This window comes from Loa loa (genome assembly GCF_000183805.2).
Source record: "Loa loa unplaced genomic scaffold supercont3.479, whole genome shotgun sequence".
Classification (NCBI taxonomy): domain Eukaryota; kingdom Metazoa; phylum Nematoda; class Chromadorea; order Rhabditida; family Onchocercidae; genus Loa; species Loa loa.
The window spans coordinates 16201-23267 of record NW_018108659.1 but is presented as its reverse complement, the minus strand read 5'-3'; the positions used below and the strand labels follow the sequence as shown (position 1 = coordinate 23267).

Here is a 7067-nt window from a genome sequence, read left to right as displayed (position 1 = left end):
ATATATATATATATATATATATATATATATATATATATATATATATATATATATATATATATATATATATATATATATATATATATATATATATATATATATATATGTATATATATATATATATATATATATATATAGTATATACATTATATTATATATATTATTATTATATTATGTCTTGAGAGTTAAGTGGTAAGATGTTATAAATATTGGATAAAGAGAAAAATAAATTAGTCATATGGGAATCTCAAAAGATAAAACAGATGAGTGGAACCACAAAATACTCGGAAAAAGTGAAAAGTGAAAATTTCCGGCATATCCAGAATGTTTTTCTTTTTGTTGATTGATAAGGATGAAATGAAGCTGTATGAGTAGGGGCAAGAACGTAGTTACTCAGACCGAAACTAAAAGATCAAATTTCTTTAGAACCATATTACTGCCTTATCAGTATGAAATTATTATCAGTCTCGTCATCAAAAGTGGGTTGGTCATTTGCTAGTATTGTAATATTCAGTTAGTAATGCAGTATTTCTCTTTGTGTTCATTCCTTTTCTGATTAGAAGGGTCACGTGTGGAAAACCTATGAGAAAATAAATGTAAAATACATCATGTCTTATGCTTTATGAAATTTAGCACCTCCAGCATTTATTAGCAATTAGCGAATCAGAAATAGAAAGTATGAAGAGGGAAGGAGAGAAGGCGCATAATGCACAACAATTTGCTGAACTGAACCCAACACATGTCCCTTAACTAATAGGAAGAATATTATTACAGAATGATTTGGTACCTGACATCGTGAAACTCTTTAAACAAAACTTCTCATGTATATCGGACGAGATAAACTAATAATCCTTCCCGGCAATAAGGTAACAACGGGGTAATGAGAGAAAACACTGCTAAGAGACCATATTCAGGAAGCTGGAGAAACTGGTTCGAGAACCATTCATGAATGGAAAAGTAAGGGTGCTATATCAGAATTACAACATTGTCCACTTCGATTCTGATGACTAGGGATACCATCTCAACATCCAGAAAAATTCGCACAATGATTACAGAAGCAGAGTGAAAGGCAAAACAAGAATATTTAACTTACCACAAAAATCTGTGTACTACTCCATGCGTTTGGTTATTAGCTAAGTACAGGAGCAGGAGTATACGTCGAGATGATAAACGAATTAAATCGAGACTTGAAGAAATTAAAGAAAAAATTGAACTGATGCTTTCTCAAACCATTGACACCGTGCTACTGCTCTATCAATTCACCGACATGATGATTTGGATTCTTCTTGATCGAAAATTCCAATTATGCTGTAAAATTGTGCACTTAAATTGCAGCTGCAATAAGGACTTATAAAATCATGACGTCCGTTGATAACTAAGAATGAAATTCTATAACGTTTATAAGCAAGTACTTGATCCACTCTTTCCAGCAATCAATAGTATATTAAAGGAAACAAAAACAATCATAAATTGATATAAATTCATAAGGAAATCTATAGATCTAAGCAGATAATTGTACAAATTCCATCAAATAATGCCAACAAATATGAGTGAAAAGAAGCAAAAGAAATGAAATTAAGAGAATCAGAAACAGATAATCTAGCCTTCTAATCCTCTGTCCGCATTTTATGAGCGACGGAAAAACAAATGAGAGAAAAAAAGACAAATTTTAGTAAGTACAAGAATTCCCATAAATAACAACTACAAGGAGAAGGAACCCAAGATCTGGTCTCTATTTGACAATCAAACCCGACAGTGATAGGAAATGTCGCTATCTTCCTATCTAATATTCACGTGAAATGGGAGAATGAGCACTTCCAACAGGCTATCATCCTTAGTGCAATGAATTGCCACGACCATAAGAACAGGCTAACAGATGGTGCTCTGAAATCCTGCAGACCATTTTGCCTCTTCACTTTCAGAAACACAAACCCACAGGAAAAGAAATTCATCAGCACTGTGCTGATTTAACTGCACATCATCATTATAGTGTTTCAGATCTGAAGTATTACTGTTGCAGAATAAGCCGCCATCCATCGAACAGATCAATTTACTTGGAGTTATTCATAAAATTGACAGACTTTTCATCCATCCAAACACAATTATCAATTGTATCTAACAGATATGTAGATTGTTTAAAATCTCATTAAGAGTAAAATGAACTAATCTTGAAATTCAATTTTAACAGGTGGTGGGGATTCTTACTGCTGGCAATCTTTTGAAGGACAACCGGAATGGAATACGGATATGACTAAAATAATTCAAAACAAAAGCACATGAAGAAGAATGGAGAGAGTTCTGGATGTGCACAGGCGGTGGAAGTGAATAATTCAAACTAACAGTGGCTAGCTGAAAACGTTTTCAGATGCAGCACTTTCGAGTCCACAAATTTAGGATATACAGGAGAAACATATCGAACGGATGTTAATGCTACTGATTCTTTATTATATATATATATATGTATATATATATATATATAAAGCAATATTCCACATGGATTCCGATGCACTTTATTGGATCGATGTACAAAACAAGGTTATTTTCCAGAATATGCAAGCAAATTTTCCAGAATTTAACGTGCCCTGGGTCACATGCACTGGATACTTTAAATTTAAGGGCAAACTGGAAAGACTGCTTAGCTAAGGATAGCTGGATCAGGAATCTCTCGTGATTCCAATAACTTTCAGGTGTCAAATATGAAAACCTTGATTTAAATTATAAATTTAAGAAGGGAAAAACATAATATATTCTTTCATGCTACACCAATAAAATGATTTACAAAATTCACTTCTTATCGACAACTGAAATAATCAAAACGCCGTTTGGGAGATTCTGAATGCTAGGATCGGAAGCAGAAGATAAACTAGGACAATTAATAGTGAAATGCTGGGTAGAAATGGGAAGCCGGAATAATTACTACTACAAGTAACCAAAAAAAGTATAAACCAAAATTATAAATAGAAGAAACGGAAAAGGTCGAAAAATGACGTTTGACGGAAGGTGAGAACTGTGACGAGATCCATTTGTCGAAAAATTTCAGACTGAACAATGCCAAATAACGGAAAAAGGAGGGGGAGGGCGAAAAGAGTACGGAAGAGAGAAAAGGAAAGCGATAGTAGTGGATTGGTACACAAAAGAATTGAAATGAAATGATAACCTCGAATAAGGTCAAAGGTTATCAACAAGGTCAAAGGTAGCCAGTTGTCTCGAATCAATTCTGTTGTTGTTGATAACTGGCAAATAAAGTTCGCGTTACATAAATTAATTAAAACACACAAGAAGACAAAATAAGAGAACTGAAGGAATCGAGCAGAAAAACAGGAATGAATTTCATTCAAGCATTCAGAATTTCTTACAGATTTAATGCGGAATTTGAAATTGCTGAATTCTAATTCCCGCATTCAATTTCTTTGTGATCCTTATCAATGCTCTTTCCTTTCATAAAAAATCGTAGACGGACCACAGGGCTTCTTTAGAATGGTTCTTTTATAACAAAAATGGAACGATATGAAACAAAGTGTTGAACCATCATCGCTAATGGGAGTTTAACACAATTCGTTCTCAGGAACTTTGCTCCAATCTCTCTTATCCACCGATATTTCTTAGAATGATTTTCAAAACCATAACCTTTTCAAGGCCAATCTCTACTTTCCTTATTCATAAAAATAGGAAAAGAAATGAAGAAAAAAAGGAAAAAAGGTCACAACTTGGCAGTAAAATGAGCCTAGTAGCACCCCTGGGGTACACATCTTTTCGTAAACTTCACAACAGTATACACAGATACGGACACATACACACACACACATATGCATAACAGCTACTAATACCACTACCGCTACTACTAAACTTAAATCATAGGAAATGCAAATAACAACCACCCGCCGCCATCAATCGACCAAACATCACGCCACATGCGGCAGCTCAATCCCACCATTATTCCAGGAAACCCAATCCCGGTTTGGATTACCAAACACGGTTCACTGCAGGTTTATCTTATTCCGGTAAATAAGTGCAGAATAACGAGCCCCATTGCAGATAATGCCTTTGTTGTTGGCCTTTTTTTGAGTCAAATGATTAGCTAAATATGAAAACAAGTAAATGGAGAAGTGTCCCATTAAGTAAAAAGGTCTAGGGGTGTTTGTTATGTTTACTAGGAAAAATGCAAATAAACAAGGAAGCCAGTAAATGAAGCGAGGGGAGAAGTAATCATGCTAAGGATGTGAACCACTCGGACATCACAGACAAAATGGCGGGGGCAAACTGGAGGTTGGAAGGCGGTAACTGCACCCTATTACTACTACTACTACTACTAATACTACTACTAATACTACTACTACTACTACTACCTATACATATGTATGTTTGTATAAATGATAATGTATTAAATTTTTACTTCCACACACATTTCCTTTCACTTTCATTTGGGCTCTTCTCTTCCCATTACTCTTTCTCTCTGAGAGGAATGTTCTGCTTGAATGGTTGACGACGATTAGTACATAGTGTTGTTGTCTTATGAGGTCTAATAACCGCCGTCATCATAACTACCGACAGCAAATGGGCGGATAGGATCCACGTTGTTTTCTCCTTCTCGACCTTCTCGGAAATGTCGACCTCCTAACTCTTGGTTGTAGGAATGGCGGCGTCTGTCTAAACAACGGATCATACATCGTCGATCAGTAGTAGGATACCCCTTGAAGAGGGCAGAAGACGACGACCGCGAAAAGCACCAAAACAAAACAACACCGTTTAGCCGGGCTGTTTTGCATCAACATGACTCTCGCAATGCTACTCTTCTCTATTCTAGCACAGGGTTGCGAGAGATCTTTCTTATCAAGAACTGCAACATGCAGTTTTCCAAAATACATCCAGCCAGCTATAAGCTTCACAATATTTTCCAGATATTGTTGGAAAAAAGCCAAACTGATGGGTAGGCTAACTCTGGTTTCGGGGATAAGATGCGCTGCTGTCCTGAACGATCAGATATTTAGCTGGTTTAGTTAAATGCAAACAGTGTAAATTCACAAATCAACCGACTTCTAAAGTCGAATATCAATGAAGCAGCTATGTTATCTTCACGTTTATATGACCTTTCCCATTAAATGAATAATTAGTAACATAGCAAATTCTCGATAAATTGAATAGTTATATCAAACGCTGACCTTTTAACCAAAATCGATTTCCTGAAGATTCGGACAGGAAACACTCGATGAATCATCGGGAACCGTTAGCCAACTGAATGTGAGTGGGATGATGATAGTAAACAAAATCTTCCTTCTTTCTCATGTCTATAACAGCCATCACAGACCAAAGATGAAATTAGGGTGAAACATGTGATGAGGAAGGGTTTCGCTTTGGGTACTAAAGGGAAAGGCGTTAAGGGCAGCAAAATAGAACATAAACAGGTAGCCTAGCATAATCATCTATCTTTTCTGCAGCTTCCAACCAGGAAATAACCGGACAAAAGCAAACAAACAAGTAAATATGTGTATAACATGCATTTATTGATCTGTTATTACTTATCTACTTACTGATTATTCGTACATCTTTCAATAACAAAATACGTTTCGCGTTATTAAAGAAAATGTTTTCTCGTGACATACTGATGCTAAAGCCAATGAATGGGATGAAATTTTGAAACACTCATTATACACGGGAATTCCAAATACCACAGTCTGTCCTTTACTGGTACCATATGTCCAATTCTTTTAACCTTATCTTTTGGGACACGCGTGCTCTAAAGAATTAAGATTGGTCAGTAAGTGTAGTAGCAGCGGTCAGTAGGACATGGACTCAAATTAGTTGGTATATGTGAGTCGCAATGAGTTCTTCTTAAGCTTTAAGCAGCAATGCAGACACCTACACTGACCTCAGCAATAACTTTGTGGACTTCTCATTAAGTTAGATTTGAAATGAAATTTGAAACGTTGCAACAAAGTGGACAGAGGCTAAAATACAGTGAAAGGAGATGAGAATATTAGCGAAAGTCCGTCCATAACCGCAGGATAATGGAACAGCTGTTAAGAATGCGGTAAATAAATGAAATAATTCCAAAGATATAATTCTATTGATTAGTTCAATTTTGTTATGAATAATCTATCTTTCCAAAATTTTAGAGTTTCAAAAAAGTCCAACAACAAAAACCACCATAAAATCTCCTCACTCGAATGTTCCATTTCGTTCCATATATACTTCCAGAGATTCTTGCTTACTATAAACTTCTCCTCCACTTACCTCTACTATTTACCTCCAATGCCTATAATCACGAACACGCACACGCAAACGTATGTATATGTGTACACAAACATACACCACGTTAGCTTGCCTACAACCTATCCATGTATATTTTAAAAGCATAGTTCACTTATAAAATGCAAGCAAGCATGATTACGTGTTCCCCGTGTTACGTGTGATATCGGATGTTGCAGTGATAGGAGTGAATGTTTGGATTGTTGAAATATTCCGAAACACTGAACGCTTTTCTGGAACGAGAAACATTCATTCCAACTTGAACAGTGAGCCATTGAGAAGTCATTCAATTCAGTCAGTAGTCAATCATTCCTTCATTCAGACTTCCAATGAACTTCATACTGCGTTTTCAGGAAACTATTCTGCATGTATTGCTAACATACACATACACATCCACATACACATACACACACACACACACACACACACACACAGAGAAAGTCACATGAACCTATGGGCGGTGTATGTCCATCAATCCATCCGTCCGTTTGTCTGTCTGTCCTATACTATAGGGGCCAACTTTCGATATGCGATATGTTCTTCCTTGTTTTTCCGAGGGCATGCTTTTTTCCCCATTGATGTATGTGTATATGTATGTATGTGTGTGTGTATGTATGTGTGTGTATATATGTGTGTGTGAATGTATGTTGATCGGTCGGTCGATCGGTCTCGGTTGGACGGTCGATCGGACTCGATTCGACAGTCGTTTGGTCGATCGGTCGGTCGATTGGTTGGCAGTTGCAAAACCAAAAGCATCTGCTAAATTTATAGTCGTTATACATATATATATATATATACGTGTGTGTGTGTGTGTGTGTGTG

General features: G+C 36.1%; 3 protein-coding genes across 3 annotated transcripts in view; 1 reads left to right on the top strand and 2 right to left on the bottom strand.

Annotated features, from left to right (window-relative positions):
- LOAG_18740 (zinc finger protein) overlaps window positions 1–1314 on the bottom strand; it is a 14249-nt gene extending 12935 nt beyond the window's left edge. The window contains exon 1 of the mRNA XM_020451403.1: window positions 1094–1314. The gene's annotated coding sequence lies outside the window, so the exon portion shown is untranslated. The remainder of the gene's footprint in view (window positions 1–1093) is intronic.
- A 3205-nt stretch (window positions 1315–4519) lies between these two features.
- On the bottom strand, window positions 4520–4865 carry LOAG_11254 (hypothetical protein; the record flags this gene model as incomplete). The annotated part of the gene is made up of 2 exons (XM_003146776.2): window positions 4520–4690; window positions 4728–4865. The coding sequence occupies 2 exons, from the start codon at window positions 4863–4865 to the stop codon at window positions 4520–4522; spliced, it is 309 nt and encodes a 102-aa protein (XP_003146824.2).
- A 1657-nt stretch (window positions 4866–6522) lies between these two features.
- Window positions 6523–6914, top strand: LOAG_11253 (hypothetical protein; the record flags this gene model as incomplete). Its single annotated transcript, XM_003146775.1, has 1 exon — window positions 6523–6914. A coding segment is annotated over one exon (364 nt), but the record flags the coding sequence as incomplete, so codon positions are not given.
- Window positions 6915–7067: the final 153 nt, after the last annotated feature.